The sequence below is a fragment of the Coffea arabica genome, chromosome 5e, assembly GCF_036785885.1.
Source record: "Coffea arabica cultivar ET-39 chromosome 5e, Coffea Arabica ET-39 HiFi, whole genome shotgun sequence".
Classification (NCBI taxonomy): Eukaryota; Viridiplantae; Streptophyta; class Magnoliopsida; order Gentianales; family Rubiaceae; genus Coffea; species Coffea arabica.
In genome coordinates, this window is record NC_092318.1 from 53,430,520 (window position 1) to 53,455,640 (window position 25,121).

Consider the following 25,121-nt stretch of genomic DNA (forward strand, 5'->3'; position numbering starts at 1 on the left):
TTAACCGCCTTTGCCCAGAAATAATTAAGACAAGTTATGGTCTTGCCCATTTTAGTAGTATTGTACATAATTCTTGTTACCATATTTTGATTGTGAAAACTTTTTCTTCAAGATTCCTTCAAGCTATTAAGGTAATGTTACCAGTTACCACTATCCTTTTTTTTTTATAGTACTGCTAGAATATCTTTTCTTGCTATAATATCTCCTCCTTACATAAATAACTGTATCTTTCCTTGCTTGCACATTGCGTTCTTCCATTTAGATTCTCTATGTTTTTGCAAAATTTGCGTCTTTTTTTTTTTCCGTGGATTTTCGGGCAAGTGCTTTACCAATATATTGTCCACCAATCACATTCATTACCCCCTTATTTGTAGACAAAGTTTGTTTATGCTAAAAATATTATGATCTTTTTGTGATATTCTTTTACTGACCATCATATCTTTGGATACCAAATCATATATGAATCTCAATCCTTTTTCTTTTCAACATCACATTTATGAATGGCGTACAATGCTCTGGCAGTTATAAGGCAATTTTAAATGCTTCGCAAAATTTATGCATGGTGATCATATATATATATATGGTTTGTGAAGCGGGGCAGGTTCACTCACAAGTCGCACAATTATACTTGCTGATTACAAGGTGGAGTGAATTTTAGCTTAATTTTGCACATCGTACTTCTAGGAAGAAGACCGTCCGTGTTCTTTCATTACCAATTGACCCAGGCGCAGGTTCCTCAATCACTAGATTAAAAATCGAAGTTCTTGTGTAATAATAAAACTTTGCTTCATAAAAAGCAAACCCTTTTTAGATTTTAGGTGCTTGGCCAAACCCAATTTGCTGAAGCCAACACCAACACATCTGCTGCAAGCATGACAGAATATTTGGCTAGATGATTGATTGATAATGAACGACAACTTCAGTAATTTTGTCCAACACCATCATATATTCTCAGAATGATAACTAGGTCTGATACAACTGGAAATTTACAAAATCCTTCAACAGTAGGCTATCCACTCTCTGCTGTGGATTTAAAATTCCGAGGCGTGTGCCGCTTTTTAATGGATTGACAAAAGAATGAGAACGACTCCTTAAGTTCGTTTGGAAGGGGAAATGCCAGAGGAGGGAGAGCCAAAGGTTGCCCACTTCTGACGGTCACCTTATTGTTTGAGGAAAGGGCCAGTGCAGGCTGCTGCTTGTTAAGACCTTCAATGATGAAGGAAAACGCCCCAAATGTGAGACAGCTTTGAAGTAGAGCTTGAGGTGCACCTGGGAAACACACGAGTCACAAATCACATACAATTTTAGTACGCCAAATTAACACACACTCAAAATGAAGGTCCATATACCGGGAAAACTAAGAGCAAGACCAGTGCAGCACCCAGCCACTCCTGCATTGATAACTATAGAAGAAGAAAAAACAAAAAGGTTGTAACAAAGGGGAATCGTAGCATTAAAAGCTAGTAATTACTCAAATTGGAATATCATACCATCATCTTTCCCCCGCAGCCTCTTCAAGAAACATACTACTAAACTGTGAACTCCGGATAAAACTGCAAATGTCTGGAAGAGACAAAGGGAACTGAGAAGGAATAAACCATTCCAAATAGAAGCCAGAAGAATCCTACAGACTATAAAAATGGAAAATGTAATTGAAAAGCTGCCAATCAAAAGATAAATATCCAAGAATCCAGCGCACCTTGGCAGAAGACCCTGCCTCTCCTAAAGATCCTTTAAAGCCCTTCCTCTTAATCAAACCAGAACCTGAAAAAGGCGTCACATAAAGTACATGAAGAAGTAAAAATGCAAATCATCTGAAGTGCATGAAGAAGGTTATCTATGTTAAATATGTTAAGCATCACTTCAAAGAACAAGACAAGTAATGTAGCAAGAGACAAGAGTAATGCTTTGGCACAACAGACCAAACTCGTCATGGAATCACACTAAAATATCAACTACTTACTAAAGGAACCTGCTAATAAATAGATGATATGCAACATCAATTCCTTGAGAAAGGGCCAAAATCATACCCCAACAGTTTAACTTACAAGTACCATGTACTACGGGCAGATAGGCCTCGTGCAGCTTGAAAGCAAGGCGAAGGATGAATAAAGGAGCATGAACACTAGATAACATCACCAAACCAAGGCAAACTCAGTGCACCAAAGGGCATATATGGGTTCCATTCTTTTAGCCTCACATCAATGCATTTGACAAATATGGGTTGCCATAAAATCAATATGTCAGCATAATATCAACAAATAATACAGGCTTCCCTTCAATGCAGCAAAACATTAATATAGGTAGTATAAGCTTACAACTTACATCTTTTGGCCTAGCTTAATTTACTTAACAAATTAACTACACCGATACAAATCAACAAATACTGCTGCTGCACGCTAAACCCACCAATAATGATGGTATCAGAAACAAAAAGTAAATCTAGGAAAAAAATGCATCCAGAATCAAACAAAATAATGTAAAAAGCGATCGACTTGAACACAAAATCTACTCGTCCAAAAGGATAACTCTAACAAAATATCAGTATAGAAATAAGAAGCAAAACTATCAAGAAATTAGCCCGTAGAAGGTTCGACTCATATTTCGATATCATTCTTAATCTGACATGGCCCAACTCCAATTACCCCCAAAAAGTTTCAACCTTTGAACCCGCACAACAATAATAAAGAAGACAACGAAGAAATAGAACACATTAGGAAACGGAAGCGAGATGGGATAGAATGTCACTTACCAAAGCCGAAAATGGAGCCCATGCAAGCGCCGGCAGCGGAATCGCCGGCGAACCTAAGGAGGCAAACAACAGGTGGGCTGGAGGGGTTAGAGATTAAGGCATCGGAAGTGACATTTAGGTCTGAATTTTGGGTGGGGTTTGGGGGAGGATTAGGAGGGGTCTCGATTTCGGAGTCGGAGTCGGAGGTTGATGAATTGGCCGGCGTTGTCATCTCCGAAAAACCCTAAAAAAGGCTTTTGGGGGTATAAAAAGTCTTTGAACTTCTTTGTGATTTTACCGAAAGAAAAAAATGAGTCTCTCTGCTTTCTTTCCACCCTTCTGCGGTGCGGATATTTTCTAGGATAGGGATCTCAGACGCAAGATTAGATATTCGGTTTCGGATCGGATATGCCCATATAATGAAACGGTTGTATTTGTAATTGTAAAGAAGCTCGTACCATCGTTGAGATGAGTGTACAAATGTTAATGCGCATAATTCAAGTAAATTAGAATTGTGGGGTTTTGATGGATGTATACAATTAACTAGTAAGAGCAGGTCAAATGAAGAATTTCTGAATAAATAATGTTCCCTAAGGTTTGCCTGTGCTGAAATATTACTAGTAAAACTTTGCACTTGCTTAAATGGCAGGACTCGAAAAGATTTTAGGCAGGTATGACTGAAATAGTGGAACAACAAATGCATCATCAGCTGGAATCGATAAAGAACAACCAATTAAGGCATATTTCATTAGACAGAAATTTGAATGAACACAAATTCCCACCCCCCCAAAAAAATGAACACAATTTCTCTCCACCTCTCACTTGTAAAATACTACAACGCTAGTGCATTAAAAATATATGTATATATCCCACTACTATCAATCAATGAATTACTGAATAAAAGTATCAAATTGCACACTTTTGCAAAGTGAAAAATAACATGCTATGCTCGGTCCCAAGTAGGGTCCCAAAACAGCTCCCCTCTGTGTAGGATGATTGTCAGGGGTAATGACAAGCTTGACATTTTTCCCTGCCGCACTCAATAGTGTTGTTCTTGATAAATTGCTCCAAATTCTGCTCTCCATGCTTGATCATCATCATGCATATAGGAATGCGTATCATCATGCCCTCCTGAGTAAGAATCTTCCCTGTATAATGGTCGTAATGCAACTTCAGGCAGTCTGCTCTCTGCAAGGTACTGTTTCATTGTGATCATCTCCATCTTGTGCTTCCTCTTGAGTTTCTCTACTTGTTTCTTTAGGTTCTCATTCTCTTCTCGTACCTTTGTGAAATTTCCCTGCCAAAACAAAACAAAAGAAAGGGAAAATGCTTACACCTGTTTTGTGTTGATAATTGCAAAGTTATTCAAGGACAATGTAGCCAATGACTAAAAATATATCGAGGTGCTTTTGAAAAAATAAATATTACATAATCTGATTCTTAGCTAACAATCATTTTATTAAAGCGGCAAAGGGAAAAGCATGGATTGATAGAAGGCGGCTATACGAGGAAAAAGGGAAAAGAATCAGGTATTGAAATAGAAATACCTCTGCAACTGAAGCTGTTTCCTCTGCTTCTCTCAGCCTGACAAGTAATTCACCAGCAGCATGAACAGCTTCTGCAGTGTCTCTAAGTTGAGTTCTTAGACTTTTATTCTCCTTTCTCAGCAGCTCCCTCTCCCTATCCTTTTCTATTCTCGAAGCTGAAAGTTCCGCTGCAAGGCGCTTAGAAAAACGAGAGCCATGGCCCTTGGCTCCTGCTTTAGCAACTGCCCTTTTCATCTCTGCTACACCTTCCATAACCAATCGATGCTTTCCAACCAATTCATTATACTTCTCCTGTAGTTCAGCATAATGCTCAATCATTCTAGCATGTCCAAGAACAGCTCTTTTGAGTGCATCATCCAACTCCTCAGTGCATTTCTTTTCTAATCTCAACTCCATCTCCACCTTATCCGCTCGTTGGCGGTGAGATTCAAGATCAATCCTCAAATCATCAGTTAAACAAATCCACTCACTTTCCATTTCTGTCCATCTTTGCCTTTCTTTCTCAAGTTCTTCCTCATTTTTTCCCCAAGTCAATGTGCCGCTTTTTCTCAACTGGATTGATTGAGCTAAGAGAGATGATCTGATCCTCTCAGTTGATTTATTAGTTCCATCATTATGCAAATGCAATTTGCTTCTAAGGCATTCAATTTCTTTAAGAAGGGCTTCCTTTTCATTCAAATTGAATGATTGATTATCTTGACTATCATCCAACTTTTCCTGGATTTCTTTTACTTCACACTTTTCAATGCACAACTCTGAGTCATGATTTTCATCACCATTCCACATAAGAAGCTGTGAAAAGAATTTCCAGAAATGCATAAGTTGAAAACAATTAGTGAAAATAGGAGATCCATTACCACCAAGAGAAAAAAATAAAATTACTAACCTTATTTCCATTTGTTTGAGAATGATACTTTTCATTTTCATATTCATTGGTCGATGCCACTTGAATCTTGCTCTCCTCAAGTTTATACTTCATTAGCTGCAGAATATTAACTTTTTAGTACTATAATTACCTAGTGATAACAGTCATACAAGGACATAAAAGGCCATAACCTCTTGGTTTAGTTGCTCAATCTTAGCTTCATGTTCCTTGCAAACACTCTCAAGTTCCTCCTCTCTTTCAGCAGTTTTAAAAGAACCTTTTCCTGAATCCTGGAAAGGCACAAAGAGAAAAGAAGAATGTCACTCGAATTATCATCACACATTTCCAAAGAGATGACCTTTTGGTTGTCAATCTAATAAAGGCAATTATACCATCCATGTCTTCAAGCTATCCTGGACTTCAGTAGAAGAAACAATTATTCGCTGTTTGCAATTAGTGCATAAGAAAGAAGCCGTAAGTGCATTTGAAGGTTGTCCCTCTTCTGGTAATGTCTGGGCAGAGGCATTCGCCTTGTCAACTGTCAGACATGGTTTCAGTGCCAAGTGCTCAAAAGAGAAAGAAACTGAAGATCTGTCTAACGCTGAATTTTGCTGATGGTAATCAATAATCTGTAAGCCTCTGTGAAGACTAGCTGCCAGAGATTCAGTAGGTCCGGGGATCACTTTACTAGACCTCAAAGAAGATTGTATATGATGGCTGTTTCTCAAGCATTGATCTAACGATTTAGAGTTTCTGAGAGTCTCTTGTGCATGATCATGATTCACTAAACTATTTGCTGAGACAATTATGCTTTTCCTGTGCATGTTTTTAATTTTAGGAGATTCTGATATTGCAGGCTCTTGGAGGAATTCAGACTGACAGACTGCGTTAATTGAAACATTACTCCTGATTGCATGATCATTGTTCCTTGAATCCCCAGCAATGTCCTCTTCAAGATCATTAACACCTGAAACTTCACTTGGCTCTAGTTGTGTATGAGCTCTTTCTGAATTAATTTCTTCGGCTTCACTTTCTTCTGAACAGCTAACGTATTGTTCACTTGTCAAGTCTGTTTCACCACCATCTGCCATGTCTGTGGAGTCCTCATCACGAGAACAATTTAAGCTATCAAATTGGGCTTGCAGTTCTTTAACATCATCTTCATTAGCACCGACTTCTTCAGAATCATTATCCAAATAAGGTAAAATCAATGAGCGGTTAAGACTAAGTCTCAGTTGATTCAAGCTTTCACGCACACTTCGTCCTTTGAGTTGTCCATGGTTACTTCCAACTGAGTCCCATACATTTGATTTGGCTCTCATGAGTTCCTCCTGTACAACAGAGCAGCTTAGAAACAATCCAGGCAAGCTTCAGGATAGGAAAGAAAATTTCTGAGCACAGAACAACATTAAGTACCTTAAGCTGCCGAATCTGATCAGTCAGACCATTGACATCATCTTCTGTTATTTCATTTATGACTGGCTCATTCCGCATGAATTTAACCCTCTGTCCAAACCTGAGTGTGCTCACTGTCTCACCACTGCACCTATATACAGAAAGACAAAAGGGGTACCATATCATTTTCAGGCTGCTCAAATCTGTCATGTACTGTTTTCAGTACGCAAGATCACCAGGCAAACCCATTTTACACCAACAAAATGGAAAAAGAATGGGGTATGCGCAATAGAAATTGTTGGTCAATTATGTATTAATTATATGAATTGTTGATCACGAGGCAAACCCATTTTACACCAAAAAAAAGGGGAAAAAGAATGTGGTATGTGCATTAGAAATTGTCGGTCAATTATGTATGAATTGTACCATATAATTGCTTAATTCATCAGTTAGCTGCAGTGTTTGATTATAAGTTAACCATACTCCAGATAAAGGGGACAAAAAATGCAGCAAGTCAAATACTTACTTTTTATCGGGGGAGATGGTGCATATGACGGAGAGTTTGGCATTGCCACCAAGTGACTCTCTTAGCAAATGAGTTAAACAGGAACTTTGATATGGTGGGGCGCCAGGATTTTCCGATTGACGTCTTTCAACAAGGGCATTCACCAAGTACCTGAACCAATTACAGGAACGGCAAACTAGTTACTGTAGATAAGGACAGAAATAAGTTTTCTGTGCAGCTCATTCTGATTTACTAAAGCTGCAACAAGATAACATATGAACAAAGGAAAAACAAAAATTAGTTCTTTTAATACTTCAACACATGAAGCATTTATCAAAGCCCGAGTCCCAAAAACAGATATACATACCCGAGCTGTGATGTGGATTTCTTCACAAATTTTCCTTCTTTAAGACATTGTTTACCAGCATCATCAAGTATGCATTTTTCAAATCCAGCAAGGTCAATAAGGCTGATTCTGCTTGACTTCGAACTGCCAAAACATTTTGATGATGTTTCCTGGGGCATTATTTTGAACATAAATGATAAATGAACCCAAAAATGCAACAGAGAACGACTACTGGAATTATGAATTTATGTAAATCTTCAAACAGAATGAACTCTTATTAGCAGATTAAAGAACTTGCATACATTCAAATGACTGCAGTAATTCAATATCTGCAATCTTCAAACAAGATTATAGAGATCGCATGTGTAAGAATCAATAATATATATTACCAGGAGGTACTGTTTCATTTGTTTTACCTTGCACCAGGACTCGATTATGCATGTAAACACAATGTGGGATCTTGAGCTCTTCGAGTTTGTGCTTGTTGCTCCAACCTTTCTGCTTGACAGACCCTGCGCATCAGCGGGTTAAGATGTATTTGTCTTTTGTCACTGGTATCAACAGCCACTAGCAATACAACTATCAAGAATACAGAAATCCATATTTTACTAGTTGACTTACCTTGATTAGAATTTGACTGACATCCTCATAGTTAGTGACGTACTCTTCTGTCAAATTCTCCACATAGAATCCATTTTTTGGGTCATCTCTTATCTGCTAGTTTCAAACTCATAGTTAGTAATTTATGTAAGTCAGTCGGTCACCTTCAAAAGCTAAAGGAGCAGCCAATTGATAGACATGTTTTCTTGTTGACAAGAGGGATTTTCACCTCTAAATGCCTCTTGGTCGGATCAAGTAGATCCCCAATTTGTTCATTATATATCTGCAATAATGAGTTGATCATGAAGTACAGCTTAAAACATGTCAAAGCAGGAAACATTGACAAGTACAATGTAAACCACAGCAATTTACCTCAAGAAATGAACAACGGCACTGATAATTAACCTGCCTCCCTTCAGAGTTCTCTTGATCCTTATGGTTAACAGAACCAAATGACATCATGCCATCTTTCTTATAAATAAATCATAATCTTTTTTCATTTAATTTTAAAACTACAATTAGGAAACAGAAACACCTACTTGCTGAATTTTAGAGAACAACGTCTGGAAAATCCGAGGAACAATACCATGAATTCCATTACATGAGGCATCCTCAACCATGGCGCTCTGAGGACCCCACATTGTATAGGTCTTTCCAGTCCCAGTCTAGAAACAGTTGACCCAAAATTACTTAAGGAAAGGCAGAGAAGCAATAGAGAGCAATTAAAGAAGCTATATCTTAAACAAAACAGAAAGAAAGAAAGAAAGAAGAAGAACCATTTAGGCTGATGGTTTACCTGTCCATAAGCCAAGATTGACGTGTTGTAACCCGCCAATGCATCATTAACCAGAGGAACACCAACCATCTTAAATACATCTTCCTGATAGCAAAAGATAAAGGATTTTGCTTGAAATCAATCAGCTTCTGTTTTTTAGGAGCGAATTTAAACTTGAAGATAAGCAGAAAAACAGAAATTAAATAAGAGCATCAGTGAGATTGATTTCCTAACCTGGGTAGCATTCGAGTCAAAAACCGAATCAAAGATGAATTTCCTATCCCCAACAGATAAAGCGTCATTTGAAACTTTCTTAACATCCCAATCCAGACACCCAGGACCAGTTGAATGCCTAATCCTCACCACGACCTATTCACAAACATAAAACCCACGAAATATCGAGTCTGAAAATCTGGGACCTTCCCAACAAACCAAGCAAGTAAAAGGGTCAGAATCTTAACCTTAACCGGTGGATCTGGTTGTAAGTGGGCATCTGACTGAGCCTCAGATCTGATGATTTCTTTATGAGTAATTGTGGGTTTTGAGAGTGACTTGTTGTGGAGTGAACTGGAAGGTAGCAACGGAGGGTCACTGATCTGAATGTTCGAGTCAACCGGCGGAATGTTTTCACTATTGGATTTGGTTCTTGAACGTATAGAGCTCTTCGCTTTCTGCTTCCGTGAAACTGAATTGGGAAGGAGATTTTTAAATGATGAAGCTGATATGCTTCCCAAGAATCTGTTCTCCATCGCAGACAATTCTTCAAAGATGATAGTGTGAGAGAGAGAGAGAGATGAGAATTGTTTGGTGTACTTAGTATACAAATTTTTGAAGGAAGAGAGAGAGGGAGAGAAATGATAAATGGAAAATCTTGCAGAGATGAAATGGAAGCCAGAGACAGATCCCAAAAACAAAAAAAAACAAAAAAAATTTGAAGTTCAAGGTGAAGATGACCGTTAGAGAGAGCGAGAGAGGGGGGGGGGGGGGCGACTTTCGTTTAAAACTTCAAATTTTCAGTCTAGTGACAGATATGCCCTTATCCCACGGGCTTGTGGGCTTATTTAAATCCACAGCTTTTGCTGGGTCAAGCTACGATTTTTTGCCCTTTCCAGTTTGGTTTGGGCTGAAGTGATTGCGGATCAAAGGTTTCCATTGTTTTTCATTTCGTCCACAAATTTGGCCCACCAGGACGCTCCTTGTATTGAAGACTGTAACAATTGTGGGCTTTCTTTTCTCGTCCAATAACCTACTGATTATTACTGTTACGTTAGAATAAATTAGACTGATCCAATTTTTATTTTTATTTTATAAGATGTAAATGGAAGGGTTCGAATTCGAAACTAATCCAATCAATCAAGAGTTTAGTTTCGTTTCATTGCAAACATCTCTCCCTCAAAAGCTAAAAAAAAAACCAAATGCAAAACGTATCGTTTCTGGTATTCCCAATTATTATCCTAAAATATGATTATCGTTTTTGCGCTCGCTTCTTTATACTAATGGTCATACTCACACACATAAATTCCAAGTTATCTTTTGCTTGCCTGATTGGTCAAATGCCACTCATACATACCACCACCGTTGATGATTTTTATAGGAGCCACTCACTTGCATCCAATTAGTAGGCTCTTTTTATGTTGATCACCTCGACGTCTTGACGCTGACTAGCCTACATTTACCATCATATTAATACGGGCAGCTTACTCCAAATGACTTCTTAATCTGTACCTCACGCTTATACTTGGCAATTGGGCGAGTTGGGCTAATTTTAGGCGGGTTGATGTTGGGTTTTCATTTAAATGGGTTACACCCAACCCGTCCAACTTTAGAGTGGGTTAATTTTGGGTTGGGTCATATTAGGTCATCTCAAACCCATGACCCAATATATTAATTAATAGATTTTGATACATAAACTCTCTCAAATACATTTTCACATACAAAAAAAAAAAATTTCACACATATAAACACATTTTCATATAGATACACATAATTTTACACACTAAAACACTGATAGACACAAAAATATACTCACTTCTTAAGCTCTTTTGAAATATGTTATTTTTACACATACAAACACATTACAATACACACTAATATACTTTCACAAATACACACACATACTAACTATTTAAACTACTTGGATGAACTCACTATTTTTTATACAAGTAAGGATTTTCAAACTGGGTATAGATTTGGTCCACACTAAGAGATATTTTAAAACTCAAATTCTTATTTATTATTGCATGGGACACATGTCAATCAACTAAATAATGTAACGAGTGTAACGGACAAAATTATAACAAAGAATCTCCTGTCAAATAATTAGCTTTCAAGAAACCATATCTTTATAATTTCAACATTTAGCATACAAATCTTTCGTGAAGGGATTAACAACAATTTGGCTATTACTTCAATATTTAATCGCTCCATAAACGAATTTTTACAACACTTGTCTCAGAAATGTTTATTGATATATATTTGCCATAGGGACGACTCTCGGTCAACCAGTCATAGGCTGATGATTCTTGCTCTACAATAGCAGAGGTCAAATTACGTTTAAATGATAATTGCTAACCCCTTTACCAAACCATCAAAAAGTCCAACCAAAATACAGGGAACTTACTCCAAAAATTAACACTTTTTTTTTTGCCCCGGGTTTTTTTTTGGGGGTGGTGGTAACAGTTTTGTACACAAGAATGTCTTTTTCCATGTGTCAACAGGATGGGTTATACTTGCATAGAAAACATACAAAGAGAGAAAAGTTGGGTAATGGGTGCCCAATACAAATACCCAAACCGCCCAAAATATATATAAGTTTTTATTACCCAACCCAAAATTTATCCAATACCCAACTTACCCAACACAACCTCTCAAATTAGTGGGTGGGTTGGGTGAGTTGTTCGGTTTTGGGTATAATTACCAGCTCTACTCACGCTACATTACAATTGTAAGAATTAACCAGAATATGAATATCACCCTTTTCGCTGTTAAAATCGAAAGTTCGGAAGGCTAACCTTAATCTAACGTTAACGGCTAGGAAAACATTTGTTCTCCCATAAACATGCAAGTTATTCTTCTCACTATTTAGCCAGATGAGTTTACTAATTACAGTAGTGGTAAAAGAGTTCACATGAAACGACAGCATATAGCCCAGCTGCAGTCTGCACTCTGCAGCAGGTGGAGACGGGAGTAAATAATGGTAGTAGTAATACACAACACAAGCGCCTTGCTTTCAAAGTTCAAACCCACAACGGTATAGTCATAGTAGTAGCAAAATGATATTATTATTAATGGACGACGAAGTGGAGCCTACGTAACGTACGCCATTGATTGATGAGTCTAAACTCTAAAGAAAGAATGCAGACATTTTTTCTGTAACGTTCATTCAAGGGGGCCGCCCTTTCAATCTTTTGGTCTCTTGAGTTTTGGCGATAAAGGAGGAGTCCCTATTTTGGGTCCCTCGTTCTCGTCAGTCGTCACTCGTGAAGTTGCAAAAGCAAAAGCGGTCATGGGGGACGAATTATTGCATTTAGATGAATAGGAACGCATATAAGTTTCAACGTAATTGCAATCACAGGAATTAATTCTTCTATAAATAATCTCAAGGAAACTTTTTTTTTCTTGTTAGATTATAGATTTTACGATTAACAAAAAAAAAAATGCTAAAATTCATATTTTGCAAAATAGGTAATTTTTACTGGTTTTGATCATCCTCTGCAATATCAATTTACATAGCTAGCTCGCGCAAATTGTAAAGCAAACAAGAATGAGGTCTGAATAAAACAGTTAAAATAGCCTCGGCTTGAAATTGAAATGAGAAAAACAAAATAATCAGCTAAAGCAAAGAGTGGAGGGTAGTAATAAATACTCCATTCGTCCCACTTTGATAGTCCTGTATTCCTTCTTCATCTGTTCCAAATTGTAGTCCACTTTCTAATTGAAGAATGTAGTTGTACTTTAATTTTCCTACAATACCCTTATTCAATGTAAGTACTTGTTACTATAAACTTACCCCATTTAATGAGAGTTGATTCTTTTTTTACCATCAATTCAAGTTCCCATAAAGTTGTACCATATTTAATGTGAGGGTATTTTAGGAAAATAGCAATCTAAATTTACTTTTCCAACAAAGTTAACTACTTTTTCTTAAATTGTGTGAAAAAAGAAACATGACTATCAAAGTAGGATGGAGGAAATAATAATCATCACTGGTGACGCACGTACCCAAACGAGGTCAGTTGTGTAAATAGGGCGGAATAATTAGGATCCTTTATGAGACTACAGAACGGATTAATAAATTAATGATAGTTGTCATTACACATGCAATGTGCATGAGGGCGGGATTATTCCAGATTACTACTGTTAAGTAATGAGTACTCTAAGTAGTCTCTAATACTACTACTCCCTCCCTTTTCTTATAACTGACGTTTAAGGTTTTGCACACCAATTAAAAAAAGTTTTTCATTGTTTAAATCTGTACACTACTTTCCTTTTGTACCCTCATTAATTATCCAATTCACCCATATTTTCTCTTATTAGAGTACTAAATGGTGCTGTTTTACTAGGTCAAAAGCAATAATTACTAGGGTTGTTACAAAGAGAGAAGCAATAATTACTAGGAGTAGTAATTAAGAACCCTGTATTGGAAAAGAGAGATAAAAGGGTAAAATTATGAAAAAATAATTAATACTGTATGGGGATAATAAAATGACAGATAAAAGTATACTAGAGCAAATTTCTTAGACGTCAGTTATAAAAAAAGGGAGGGAGTACTTTTGTGGGTTGGGTCATATATTTATAACTTTGACTAGTGACAATTGAGGGGAATGTGGGTTGGGGGTAAGTAGCTGAAAAGACGTATGGGTGTTCCAAAAGTCAAGTGCACGGTGGGTGCACACCTCATTATTTTTTTGCTTGTTCACATTACAAGCAGTTCTAGTGCTACATACATCATGCATTGCATACGCTCTAAAACGTGTACCAGTAGTGCCAACAAAAGGAGGACTTGTCTTTGTGGGTGGGGGGAGAGGTTAACGATTCAGACCTTCTGGTCTTTCATAATTTTTATGGCTTCTCTGGATTCGTGTGAGTATGTACGTAGTTGGATGGTAGTTCAGTTTTTATCGATTTTTTTTTTTTGATTTAGTTGAATCATTCCCCGTAAAATATATTAGAGCAAGAATAGAAGTGAAGTGGACAGTGATGATTGACAAAAAAAAAAAAAATTGATATACCTAGCTAAACAAGAGCCCACATACAGCTGCTTTTGTTAGTTCTGCAGCAAGGCTTTGAGATTCCTGCGAAGTGCCAAGTGAAGAAGATGAAAGCTGGTGTGCATTACATACAAGTTTGAATATCTAATTATATATATATATAATCTAATCAGACGCAAAAAGTTAAAAAGATCAAAAGGGAGAGAGAGAGAGATAGGAGATTCAAAAGACGCAAAGATTTCCACCTCCATCTTTATCAGGGTGTCATTCTCAACTGAATTGTTGTCTCCTCCAAAATGAGAAAAAGAAAATAATGAAGCATCTTTTAATTATTGAAATCATCCATTTGGTCATCCTCCTCAAAAGTCTAAATTTTTGGATAGATATATAAAAATAGTTGTAGAGTAGTTCAAAGAGAGGGTGATTGACGCTTTAAATAAAAGTGGTGGCAGTTAATGACCCTACCATTATCCTAATTGTGATTGGTCCATTTTTATTTTCTTTTATTTTTTGGCGTCTCGACAGGGCTTTAATTTGATTAAAATATTAGGAGTAATTCTCTGGGGAGACTTGCTTTTAAAGTTAATAAATGCGTTCCAATTTGCTTTTTCTTTCTTTTTTTCCCCTGTAGTGTTAGTTAGATTTGAGTTCCAGAATGTGCCTGTCCTTTAGATTGAACATTATGGTCGAGATGGCAAACATGCACTCCTATTTTGTTGCGATAATTATTGATGTGGATATTCTATAAAATGCACTAATCATAATCTTTTTTTTTTCCTTTCGGGCTGGGGGAATTGCATTACGTCTTTTTCTTTTTTTTTTTTGGGCACAGTCATGGTTGGATTGTTATTTTCAATGAAATTTTTTTTAATAATTTCATAAATATATTTTTAAATCACCCATTTTACTACTTCACACACAGCAATCAATCAATCAGTCGTCCTAGAATATTTTTTAGCAAATTTTTTTTAAAAAAAATAATAATCCAAATGGGACCGACCGTATCCTCCGCAAAAGTCTTGGACGGCAATTTGTCTCCTTTAGTACACTATTGAAGCGATGAAAGCTTCAACATTCCAACAGTTTGGATTGCAACTCAACCCAAGAAAAATTTTGGGTCCTTGGGGCATATTTTTTTTCTCAGTCCTCATGCTTTTTCCGTGTGTCTTTTCCATTTCCATTTCCCCCTTGACTTCGCGGTCATGGGAAGATTTATGATGGCATTTCTGTCTACAAGCAGTAGTACATTAGTTTAGCATTAATTTGACTTCTACCATAGGCTTCCATTTTTCATTTTCAAAAGTTGACAAACTGCCTTTACCCTTCAAATGGAAACGCATTAAATCATTAATCATCTGAATGTATACTCTTCTATTGTTTTGTAGGGAAAACAAGATTTGGAAGTGACACGGGTTGGCTGGTCTGGAGGGATAGAATGTAAGTGAAATATTCAGATTTGAAATCTCCTCCTTAAACTGAAAACAGAAAAAAAAAAAAAGATATGCACATTTATTTATTCAAGGAAAGGGCCTTGCTTAACACTCGACTGGTTAGCAAGCCAATTTCTTTTGAGTTTGATTTCCCAAAATTGAACAAGGTTATGACTCGGAATAAATCATGAGAGTTTGGGGACCCCAATAGTTGTAATTTGTAACCCAATAAAGGAAGTAAAAATGCAGCTTATTGATCTTTCTTTAAATGGTTCACACACGCGCGATTGAGTGCCACACAACTAAATTCTAGTCATTTGCCTGTGACCCAATTTCCCCGGGACGAAAAACAATTCAGCCATGTGAGACAAAGACGCTACTAATTGCGTGCGTGTGGGTTAAAGTACAAAGACAGCCACATGGTAGAAGCACAATTTGTAGTATAGACTTGACAATTACTACTATATGCCAAAGAGGTGTTGATCTATTAGTGTAAAAAGTTGATAATTTATGAATTAGATATTTTGACTTTAAATTTTTCTGTTCTTTCTCCACTTTTTAAATCTTAGTACCATTTTTCTACTAAATAAAATTGACAATTATACGGTAAAATTTATTTTAAAAAGATTTGACAATTATATAGTGCGTACAGAATCAAATCTGTTAGGATGAATAGTTTTTTTTTTTTTTTGCAAAAAATTTCTTTTTCTAATCTCGTGAATCATCTTTTTATTTTGCATACGTTAATTTAAAAAAAAAAGTGCTATAATTTTGCTTCCCAAAAAAAAAATCTTATAATCTTTTACCCAAAAAGACTTAATCGAGTCAAATTATGCGCTAGTATTTGGCCTAAGTAGTAAAAACTTTCAAATACTATACACCAAAAAAAAAAAAAAGGAACTCAATTCTTGTACGTGCCTTACACGCACCAACTACCAACTCCCAACTGTAAAGTCCGCACTCAAAGCTTTCTTCTGATAGTTGGATCAGAACGCGTGGGTCGGTGTGGTATCGGCGTTTCGTTGTGGATGATACAGTGGTGTGTTTGGATTGTCAGAAAATCCAAAAACTCAAAAATCGAAAATTTGATTGACTGCATTAAAATATCTTTCTCTTAACACATAAATACGCTGAGGTAAACAAGGGATTCCGACAGGCCTCAAGTCCCATGAATTCTCAGTAGATTTTATTCTCTGCATTTCTCAGCAACCACTTACTTCGTCAAAAAGAGAAAAAACGCCTCGATCTGCGAACTGGTTTGTCGTTGGATCTTGGATTAGAGCCACAGATTACGCTTAAATTGCTTTTGACTTTGGAGCTAAAAGGCAAGAAAAGGAGAGACCTTTCAACACTACTATTTTCACTCCCTTTTTCTCGGCTTTTTTCTTTGACCTTTTTTTTAGCTGCTGTGAATTTTCACTTGCTTCTATGTGCTTTTTGGTGTTGGATTTAAGCTTAGTTTGCTTTTTGTTCTCGAGATGTGTAAGATCTGAATTTTTGTTTCGCTCTCTTGGACTTTTGTAGTAATTATTTGGTACAGAACAAAAGGTGGTAACTTTGTCGATATTTGGTCAGTCTTGATTTCACTTTACTCGGGCCTTGCATCTTAGTGGAATTGGAGAGGGTTGTGTTTTGAAGCAGAAGCAGAACAAGGTCTGTCTTTCAATGTCATCTCAATTTTAGGATCTTTACAGTTCTGTTTAAATTTGAGCTCAATTTTGGGTTTTACTCGACGGATTTTGTCTGTTTCTGAGTCTGGAATTGGGGTTTTGGGTAGTTTTCCAGACGGGTATTATTTGGTCAAGTTGGCATTTTTTGGCTTAAAATTTTAGATTTTTAGAGTATTTGAACTCGACTTAGTTTGGGGGGATCTCTGGTAGCAGTACTGACTTTTCAAGTTTTAGCTGAGTGAGATCATTAAGTCCAGGTTTGACTGGATTCCTGCGTGTTGACTAGCTTATGTTTACTACTTGTGGTTTCTGCAAGTTCACATATTTGTGCTCTCAATTATTGACTTCATTAACCTGATTGATCTAAGTAAAATTAGTTATTTTTCTGGTACTATCAGCTCTAAGGTACAGTGTGATTTGCTTGGTTGTACAAGTTCAGATTTCGATACAGGCAATGATATGTTTCATAATTTCTGAGAGCAACTTTGTTTGCTTCTTTTACCAGGCTTATTTTGTGGTCTTGCAATGGATTCCCCTCAATCTGTTGTATCGCCGTTCAAGAGCTCTGCTGTTTTTGCTGAGCCTGAGAAGCAGACTGCTGATCTCTTTGTCAAAAGCCCTGATCACCTGTCAAGGGGAATTGGTGCTCACAGAAAGGAGGCTGAGGTTTATAACTTGGAGGAATCCGTTGGAACTCTAGAGGTTTACATATACCAGGCTAGGGACATCCACAACATATGTATATACCACAAGCAAGATGTTTATGCCAAGCTTTGCCTCACAAGTGACCCTGAAAATGCTGTCTCCACTAAGATAATTAATGGAGGTGGGCAGAATCCAGTCTTCAATGAGAATCTTAGACTTGGCGTTCGTACTGTCGATACTTCCCTGAAGTGTGAGATATGGATGCTCAGCAGGGTCAGGAATTATCTTGAAGACCAGTTGCTGGGATTTGCTTTGGTGCCTCTGTCTGATGTCCTGGTCAAGAGTGGGAAGCTAGAGAAAGAGTTCTCTCTATCATCAACGGATCTCTTTCATTCCCCTGCTGGATTTGTTCAGTTGTCCCTCTCCTACAGTGGGGCTTTACCTGACGTGCTGGCTATTTCTTCTGCTCCTCCATCTGTTGTTACTGATGTAGCTGTACATGATTCAAAAGCAGCCGAGTCTGTTCCGGATGAACTTGACAAAATTGAGTTCCCTGATCCCAAGATATTGAATGAGAATCATTTGATGGTCTCCGAGTATTTTGGGATTCCATGTGCCAATCTAGACTCCCAGAGCTCTGACAGCTTCGTTTCTTCAGATACTGAAAATCAGCTGAGTTCTGAAGCTGGTGTTCAGTTTGTCGAGAGTTTGTCAATGGGCACCGTTGGTTCTACCCAATTCCCAAAGCTTGATTCTCCTCCTAGCAGCGGGTCCACATATGGTTCACCAACTGCTTCACTTCCAGTGAGCTCCCAGTCTTCCGAGACACCAGTAGTTTCAAAATCTGCTGCTACTGAATATGCCTTACCTCCTAAAGAAAATGTGAAAGAGAGAAGCGCAGATGCGGGAGATGCCGAGAGTAAGGCATCTGAAAACCTGCCTGGCGATTCATTTGTAAAACCTGTCGTCACTGTGAAGATTGAGCCAGAACAAAAGATGGTGCAACAGGATATTGTGGATATGTACATGAAAAGCATGCAGCAATTTACTGAGTCATTGGCAAAAATGAAACTTCCCATGGACTTTGAGAGTGGACCAACCAGTTCTGGAAATTCAAGTTCTGATCAGAAACTAGAGTCATCTAAGAACTCTGGCAATAGAGTATTTTATGGCAGTAGAGCTTTCTTCTGACTTCCTGTTTTAGTGGATGGGACTTCACAGGTGACTTTAGTGATTAGAATCAAGTGCAATGCCATCAGTAACACTAAGCTGAGTTTTGATTGTGTCATTTTCGTATGTAAGCTGGCAGTGCTTTAGGTGATGGAAAAGATCTGGACTTGTTCGTGTTGTTTATTGCAGTTGCTCCTAGTATATATTTGTCACTGCTGTACTTCATCATTCTAATCACTGATATACTTGTGATGGTTTGAAAACTCGCCGGTCTGGGTTAGAGTCTTTGTAAATTTCTGATTCTACTAATAACTCAATCAACTTTCTACAAGAAGCCAATAGTTGGATAATACGTGCTCTGAATCTGGCAATGACTAAACATCTTGTTTCAATTTGTTAGCCAGGTTATGCTAAATCAACTGAAGTACCCATGCTAAATCGACACCCTTTTTTTGAAGTCTGAACTTGCGTGATGATTGGTTTTAGGATCTATGCGTACTTGCAATCCAGTCTGAAAAGGAAATGATATTTCATATTTAGTCCGCTTGTCTACACTAGTTCACAGAACTGATAATGATTATTAACACATCAATGTTTAATAGCCAATAGGATCCAGCCTCTTCTGGCAGCTGAAGCTAGGTGATGGACGACTTTAATGTACACACTGCGCCTGCAATGGATGACAAATTATGCTGGTAGGAAAAGGAAAATCCAATTGCTAACATGGGAAAAAAGAAAAGGAATTGTTGCATGCTAACTGATGTACAAATTTTAAATTGGTACTTCAATTATTTCATTTGCTCTGGAGTGTAAATGCCTTCTACAAACCCATGCAATTTGACCATCATCCCGGTATCTAACTCGCCATAGTCCAAACTTCTCTGCAATTTCTTTTCCAGTTGAACACCTTCGATCCCTTAAGAAATCCACGACCCATTGCTGTGCTGCCCTAAGATCTTGCTGAACGTCCCTTGAGCTGTTATTTCTGTGTCTCCCTCCAAGTGCGGCAGCACCCGCAATTCCAGCAGCGGCTGCACTGGCACCCCCATAAAGCATGGGAGAGTCAACCAGATGCGAGATTTCCTTGCTCAAATCTGGTATCAGTTGTCCCATTCCTGCTGCTAAATGGGCTCCAATCTTTAGAGCAAACGTTAAGAGTTTCATGAAATTTTTCATATGAGGAGCTAGACATTTCAGTGCCCTGTTATCGACCTGCATCATTTCACATCCAATCTGATCTTCTACCACGTGCATCTCTCGTCGGAATTCACATAACATGTGCAGTCTAAGTGCAGTCATCCCAGAAAAGATGGTAGTGACCAATCTCCTTGAGTAATTCTCAGTCTGGACAAAATAGAATAGATTCGGCACTTTTCTTTCTTCAACTTGAATGTTGTAGTTCACAAGGTAGTTTACTTTGCGACGCAGCTCTATTAGAAGCCTGTGTTCATAGTATCTCAAGCCTTGAATTTCCTGTTTTACATCTCGTATTTCTTGTTCAATGATCTTAAGTCTCTCCAAAACTAATTCTACCCCCTTGGCAATTCCAGCAAATGTGGGTTCAACAGTGGCATTAGCTCCTTCACTGGTAATTGAGGACTGATCCGAGTCATCTGTGTTGTTTTCATTCGGGACTTGAAGTTCCACAGCAAGGTTGTGTAGGTCATTGTACCTACAATGAAGTACCTCACGGAAGTCATCATCTGATAGAAGATCTCGAGCATAATCAAACCCTGAACCCAGAATGGATTTTCCAGAATCAGCTACTGGACCCCATGTGTGCTGATAGTCATACATGCTGTCTGCAGGAACCGAGAGCAGTGCTTGTTTTAGCTGCTGCAGAGGCACGAATTGGTCTTTCCTGTATCTGGGGGGTATTAGATTTCTGATACATTCTGGCCGAAGAACATTTTCAGTCAATGTGACTCCATGGCAGAGACTCTGAATTGCTGGTATTATCAGCTGTTGGAAAAGTCTGAGTGTTTCTGTTAGGTGTTTTGTGGAGCAAGCGAGCACATCAATATAGTAACCCAGCTGCCCTCCAAGCTCTATGCGTACATAGATGCCATTGATGCTCATCGAAATGAGGTATTTCTCAATGCTATACGTTGCTCCATGATGGTCCTTCATTATCCTGTTGTGCAAATGTACCTGGATTTCACGGAAGTGTTTTCTTTTCAAAAGACCAATTATTGATCTCCATTTTATATGGTGAGAAATTCATACCAATTCTCGAATTTGTTCCCACAGACAGAATCCACTAAGTGCAGACGTAAGCAGTTTATTGACAAATTTCATGCAGTTTGTCTTTTTGGATATCAGCTAACAGTAAGGCAAAATGAAGGTAAGAAAATACTCTTTTTGATGATCATAGAAGTTCTCAATTTTATACATAGGAATTAGAATAGTTTGAAACAAAGAAATTAACTGAGGAATACCAGGCTATGACAGGTTTTTATAATAGAAGAAAACAGCAAGATAGGATCTGTTTCTCATTTATAACCTGCTCGACATATATTGAATTTTTTCTAAGATCAAATAAAATTTTTACTCCAGCAAAGGTGATAAAACGAAATTAATCTAGTTGGAACAACTTGAATCAAAATTATGTGCAAGAAAATAATGCTATTTTCACGTTCTTCCCGGTGTGACATTGAGTTTATTTCCCTCCTTAGCAGTATAATGCTACTAATTAACTAAATGGAGTATTCATCACCTGGGCATATTGAGTTTCTTTCTTATCTATGCAGGATGAAAAATCTCTTTGATATTGAAATTCCTTTTTTCTTTTTAGCAATAGCTGAAAGGTAAGGGGAGAACTAAAATATGACATAGAAGAAGATTCTTACCTGCAAGCGGGGGAAGAAGCCTGGGGTGAGAAACATATGACTCGAGTCATCGCACTCGAGATGTCTGCCTGCATAAATGCAATCAGGTGTGTTTACTTGCCATCTTTGTGCTCTCCACCTTCCTTCATCTAGGATAGAGGGTATGAGCAACAATGAGTTGGGATCTGATTGGTCTTGCTGATAACATAGTTCCAATTTAAGCATCATTTTCACAAGATCACTAGCTTCCAGATTCTCAAAAACCTTTGAGCCAATTCCAGGAATCTGGCTATGTAAGCTGCCTCTTAAAATCTTCTCAAGCACTTCTCTGCTTATGAATCCTTTATTCTCCAATGAGCTCGGCTTGCTGCTGTCTAATCTGATTAGCTGACTAAGTACATCACTACAAAACCACTCACAATCTAAAATAAGGAATCCAAGTTCCTCGAAGTAAATCACTTCACCTATATGATGAAGACAGACAGCAACAGCTCTTCTTTTCATTTCCACTTTCTCCTTGTTATCATGTCTGGATCTAATCCTTAGGTACGGAACCTTGACTTGGCATAGATCACCAAACTCTTTCCACTTCATTGCTGGCTTATTGTGATTCTCCTGTCTCCACTTTGAAAGTATTTCCACAAGGTCATTGCAGAGCTCGTAAACCCTAGGGACTCTTTCAAGAACTGTTTTACTCGTCTTTAGGAGGTGATGAGCTAATTTACTCACTGATGCAGATGCTCTTGCATCAACTGTAAATATAGTTGGATAGAATTCAACATAACCTTGAAACTTATCTCTTAGTCTCTGAATTAAATTCACAGTGTGCTGCATGTTCTGCGAAGTTTGACTGATTTTGTCATAGTGTGTGAGCACCACAGTTACACTTGGTAGCATGCATTGCTGCACAGCTCTTCTTGAGTTAGACACTATAAATCTCAGCCAGTACAAGATATCTTCTTCTATTTCACTTGAATTCTTTGGTTCCCGGTTATTTGGTTTCCTAAATAAGCTGGAAGTGATGAGGAAAAAGGATGCACTTCCATGCCCGGGAAACATTAGATCATGGAGTGAATAAAACTCATGCTGCCCAGCAAGGTTCCACATTGAGATCTTTGTGTCTTCATCTTTGAATGTTGTTATTTTTATTCCGACTGGTCTAATGGCTTGCTCAACCGGCGTTACCAGAGTTCTTACTTGGTTCAGGTATGGCAACTTTCTCGAAGAAAAATGCTGGTGAATGGAAGTGCACAGCGTCGTTTTACCTGCACATAAAACCAAAAGCATGAAATATTTGACTTTAACCTGTCCGGGTAAGAAAATACATTGCACATGAACTTTTTCATGGAATGTAGTCTTTGCAGGGATAGCGTGTATCTTACCAGCATTTTCTTGCCCACAGATGAAGACCCTACAGCTCTTGGGTGCTGTCATTTGCATATCCTTTAGCAAATCGATGTCCGGTACTGGTTCTGTTCTCTCACTCTGACCCAGCCTTTGATAAACTGCTTCTGCCTTGCCACTGTTGTGCAGAGGCGTTCTTTCAAGATCAACATCCTCAATCCAAGGATTCACCTGTAATGTTCCCATTATAGTTTGCAGCACCAGGTCACCATCCACTCCTCTGCAACCTTTTAAAGACAAGCACCTTAGACTGGCATTCCTCTCCAAACACTTGAAGATTCTGATAATGTCATCTGGCCTTAAACTCTGATCATCATATATTCCTAATCTGGTCAAAGTCTGGTTGGTGGTTGTCATCTGTACTATTGCTGCTAGCCCATCCTGGCCAATTTTTGTTCTACCTCCCCCAAAAGTCAGTGACTTCAGAGTAATATTTGCCTGATTTTGCAGTGAAGAGAACCTGCTCAAAGGGCAAAGTAAATGTTCTACACCAATTCCTCCAAACCAGTTTCCATCAAGATACAAACTATTCAAACTCTGGTTTTTGAAGAGTCCAGCTGCAACGTAGATAATTCCCTTGTCCTTCAGGCATGTTTTTGACAAATTAACCTCTTTGAGGCTTCGGTTCTGTTCCAACACCCATCGGAATTCTTTTGCCCACCGCGACTTCAGCCTGACACCAGTCAAGTCAAGTGATCTCACAGTTGAATTGCACCCCAAAGCACAAGCAACCCTGCAAGCACCTGAAACACCAAGGCGGTAAATACGAAGTGTGCTATTCTCAGGCACAAACTCAACCACCTTGAAACTTTTTTCACGACTGTCTCCACTCCAAATGTGAACTTCCATGGATCTGTTCCTCGCTAAAACTGCTGAAATTATTGGTGTTGCTGTGAATGCCTTGAAGTCAAAAATTGTCAGCAGCTTCAGAGTTGAGTTCGCTTCAATCATTTTAGACAGTTCCTCCGCCCCTCTGGATCCAATTGAGTCTTCCCATATCTGCAACTCTTCTAAGCTGCCATTTACCTTAAGTGCCGAAGCAAGCAGGGTGGCTCCAATTGGTCCAATTCTTGATTCAGAAAGCATGATTTCTTTGATGACTCCATTCTTTCTTATAATGTCTGATAGCCCTGATAGGCATTCCATGTCGAACCTATTTCTTCGAAACACCAGCAGCTTAATATTTGAGGAATTCTCAAGTGACAAACCAAGGTTTCTTACTTGCTGTAACTCCCATTCAACGTCGTGGAACTCCAAATTTCTCAAAGAACTTGAGTTTTCAGCTGATCCAAGAATGGCAAGCAGGCGACCAAAGTATTGCAGACTGTCATTCGAAATATTTATGTTTACAGAGTTTTCTGTTTCTTGGTGACAACCTGAAGTTGGTTGAGATAGGTAGAAGGAGATGCTGTGCAGGTTGAGACTTCCAGAATTCATCGCTTGCAGAACCCATTGAAGATCTCTTACACGATGACTTGATGCCATCGTACGAAGAGAACTGCCTAAAGATTAACGAGATAAGCATAAGCTACGGAATACAGGCAATGACTATCTTTCCTAGGACTGATTTCGTTAGAAAACAAAAGAACTGGTTGATAGAATAGTTTAAACACTTAAACAGTAGTATCTTGTTGGTTTCCTTGATGAATGATGAAGAAGTTATTCCTGTGTATCCAGCCACCTTTCGGCTAAAAGACTAAAACTGCGCCAGTGTTTGTGGAATTGACAAAAAGGTTCCATTTAGCTTCTCTTGCACTCAGGCTCTTTACACAGGATTCTTTAACCTTCTTTTATTTTTTTTTTCTGTCCATAAAATCCCAATGGGGGTCTTAAACTCTTAATGATGCTTTTCGCTCCCCGAGTGTGGAATTCGTTTTCAGGTTGTGCATTGTCTCCATTTCGTCAACAATCCCATGTGTGATTGTGCAGACACAAGGGTCCATTTCTACTGTATAATTTGCCTTCTTTCTACATGCTTTTGGCGTAAAACTGGAATGTTA

At 38.1% G+C, this 25,121-nt stretch overlaps 4 protein-coding genes across 5 annotated transcripts; 1 reads left to right on the forward strand and 3 right to left on the reverse strand.

Moving 5' to 3' along the window:
- Window positions 1-873: 873 nt before the first annotated feature.
- Window positions 874-2,963, reverse strand: LOC140006774 (chloroplastic import inner membrane translocase subunit TIM22-2-like). The gene is made up of 5 exons (XM_072049344.1): window positions 2,753-2,963; window positions 1,700-1,764; window positions 1,491-1,563; window positions 1,350-1,403; window positions 874-1,269 (listed from the first exon to the last, which is right to left on the reverse strand). The coding sequence occupies exons 1-5, from the start codon at window positions 2,961-2,963 to the stop codon at window positions 1,010-1,012; spliced, it is 663 nt and encodes a 220-aa protein (XP_071905445.1). The 3' UTR covers window positions 874-1,009.
- Window positions 2,878-9,713, reverse strand: LOC140006772 (kinesin-like protein KIN-12F). Its single transcript, XM_072049343.1, has 16 exons — window positions 9,226-9,713; window positions 8,999-9,133; window positions 8,786-8,869; window positions 8,529-8,654; window positions 8,362-8,421; window positions 8,219-8,272; window positions 8,011-8,103; window positions 7,806-7,901; window positions 7,411-7,559; window positions 7,065-7,214; window positions 6,560-6,689; window positions 5,536-6,474; window positions 5,335-5,433; window positions 5,165-5,260; window positions 4,279-5,070; window positions 2,878-4,028 (listed from the first exon to the last, which is right to left on the reverse strand). Exons 1-16 carry the CDS (start codon window positions 9,511-9,513, stop codon window positions 3,771-3,773), a joined length of 3,549 nt encoding a protein of 1,182 aa, XP_071905444.1. The 5' UTR covers window positions 9,514-9,713; the 3' UTR covers window positions 2,878-3,770.
- Window positions 9,714-16,464: 6,751 nt separating this feature from the next.
- On the forward strand, window positions 16,465-19,152 carry LOC113687918 (uncharacterized). 2 transcript variants are annotated; one of them, XM_027205449.2, is made up of 3 exons: window positions 16,465-16,729; window positions 16,929-17,057; window positions 17,580-19,152. In XM_027205449.2, exon 3 carries the CDS (start codon window positions 17,600-17,602, stop codon window positions 18,908-18,910), a length of 1,311 nt encoding a protein of 436 aa, XP_027061250.2. In that variant the 5' UTR covers window positions 16,465-16,729; window positions 16,929-17,057; window positions 17,580-17,599; the 3' UTR covers window positions 18,911-19,152. The 2 variants fall into 2 exon arrangements, with proteins under 2 accessions (XP_027061250.2, XP_027061252.2); XM_027205451.2 differs by lacking the exon at window positions 16,929-17,057.
- A 295-nt stretch (window positions 19,153-19,447) lies between these two features.
- Window positions 19,448-24,992, reverse strand: LOC113743594 (protein TORNADO 1-like). The gene is made up of 3 exons (XM_072049345.1): window positions 23,100-24,992; window positions 21,739-22,982; window positions 19,448-21,040 (listed from the first exon to the last, which is right to left on the reverse strand). The coding sequence occupies exons 1-3, from the start codon at window positions 24,604-24,606 to the stop codon at window positions 19,661-19,663; spliced, it is 4,131 nt and encodes a 1,376-aa protein (XP_071905446.1). The 5' UTR covers window positions 24,607-24,992; the 3' UTR covers window positions 19,448-19,660.
- Window positions 24,993-25,121: the final 129 nt, after the last annotated feature.

Coding starts and splice junctions, on each gene's coding strand:
- LOC140006772 (XM_072049343.1), bottom strand. CDS start 9,513: ATGGAGAACAGATTCTTGGGAAGCATATCAGCTTCATCATTTAAAAAT. Junction 6,475..6,559: donor ATCAGATTCGGCAGCTTAAG/GTACTTAATGTT, acceptor TCTGTTGTACAG/GAGGAACTCATGAGAGCCAA. Junction 5,261..5,334: donor TTGAGCAACTAAACCAAGAG/GTTATGGCCTTT, acceptor AATATTCTGCAG/CTAATGAAGTATAAACTTGA.
- LOC140006774 (XM_072049344.1), bottom strand. CDS start 2,963: ATGACAACGCCGGCCAATTCATCAACCTCCGACTCCGACTCCGAAATC. Junction 1,564..1,699: donor AGGCAGGGTCTTCTGCCAAG/GTGCGCTGGATT, acceptor TGTCTCTTCCAG/ACATTTGCAGTTTTATCCGG. Junction 1,270..1,349: donor TCTTGCTCTTAGTTTTCCCG/GTATATGGACCT, acceptor TGTGTTTCCCAG/GTGCACCTCAAGCTCTACTT.
- LOC113743594 (XM_072049345.1), bottom strand. CDS start 24,606: ATGGCATCAAGTCATCGTGTAAGAGATCTTCAATGGGTTCTGCAAGCG. Junction 22,983..23,099: donor CTGTGGGCAAGAAAATGCTG/GTAAGATACACG, acceptor TTTTATGTGCAG/GTAAAACGACGCTGTGCACT. Junction 21,041..21,738: donor GCTTCTTCCCCCGCTTGCAG/GTAAGAATCTTC, acceptor CGTGAAATCCAG/GTACATTTGCACAACAGGAT.
- LOC113687918 (XM_027205449.2), top strand. CDS start 17,600: ATGGATTCCCCTCAATCTGTTGTATCGCCGTTCAAGAGCTCTGCTGTT.